Source organism: Acyrthosiphon pisum, unplaced genomic scaffold (genome assembly GCF_005508785.2).
Source record: "Acyrthosiphon pisum isolate AL4f unplaced genomic scaffold, pea_aphid_22Mar2018_4r6ur Scaffold_4253;HRSCAF=4799, whole genome shotgun sequence".
Taxonomy (NCBI): domain Eukaryota; kingdom Metazoa; phylum Arthropoda; class Insecta; order Hemiptera; family Aphididae; genus Acyrthosiphon; species Acyrthosiphon pisum.
In genome coordinates, this window is record NW_021773771.1 from 1 (window position 1) to 1,241 (window position 1,241).

Here is a 1,241-nt window from a genome sequence, read left to right on the forward strand (position 1 = left end):
AACATTATATTTTATTAGAATAAATAAATTATTATTCAATTATTACGTATTTAACAGTTTAGTATTTGTTATTTATTTTTTTAGTATTTTTATAGTTAGTGACTTACTGTTTAGTATTTAATGTTTATTCTACACTACATAATACTAGCTTCTATTAAAGTATATTCGTATATTATAAAATATTATAGGTAATATTACTTAACAAATGCAATCAATTGATCAAAATATTAATTTTGTATTTTAGAAAATAAAACTAACAGATCCTACTATAGAAAATTCATCACCATCTAAAAATGATCTCAATATTAAGACTCCTGAAACCAGTGAAACCTGTATACCTTCTTCATCTTTCACTTCAGTTAATATAAGAACTAATGACATAATATGTTTTGTTAACCGTGTGTTGTCTCATAGTGAAATTCATACAGTTATAAATAATATATGGACACCAGATATAGCATTTAATTTTCCCATACATAAAAACTTCGATAAAAATAAAAAAGGGCAAACGAGCAAATTTCAATTTAATTGGTTATTAAGATGGCGATGGTTAGCATACTCTGAAAAAGAAGACGGTGCATTTTGTAAACTTTGTGTTGCTTTTTCCAAATCTGAAGGTGGAATAAATGGCCAGAAACTTGGTGCTTTGGTTATAAATAAATTTGATAATTGGAAACACGCTATAGAAACATTTACTAAACATGATAAACTAAATTATCATATTAAAAGTGTAATAGACACCGATAATTTTTTAAAAACGAGGAATAATCCAAGCATATCCATTGAAAATTAATTAGATACAGCACGTAGTAAATAAGTAGATGAAAACAGAAAAAATATTTTACCTATAATTGAAGTTATTATTTTATGTGGTCGTCAAGAGCTTGCAATACGAGGACATAGAGATTTTGGTAAAATTAATGTAGATACAATACAAACTTCAAATGAAGGAAACTTTAGGGAACTATTGCGGTATAGAGCTCGTGGTGATCTAAAGCTTAAAACATTTCTTGAAGGTCCAGGTGAACGAAATAAATATGTTAGTCCTACTAGCCAAAATGCTATTATTGATTGTTGCAACACGGTAATACTTAATAAAATTGTAGCTAAAATAAATAAAGCAAAATGTTTCACTGTCCTCGCTGATGAAACTGCCGATGTATCTGGTATAGAGCAAGTGTCTTTATGTGCTAAATATGTTGATGTAGATGAATTAGTTGTCAGAGAAGATGTTTTTGCAA

General features: G+C 27.6%; 1 protein-coding gene across 1 annotated transcript; it reads left to right on the forward strand.

Annotated features, from left to right (window-relative positions):
* Positions 1-244: 244 nt before the first annotated feature.
* Positions 245-1,231, forward strand: LOC103311524 (the record flags this gene model as incomplete). The annotated part of the gene is made up of 2 exons (XM_008191166.1): positions 245-730; positions 884-1,231. Coding segments are annotated over 2 exons (834 nt in total), but the record flags the coding sequence as incomplete, so codon positions are not given.
* Positions 1,232-1,241: the final 10 nt, after the last annotated feature.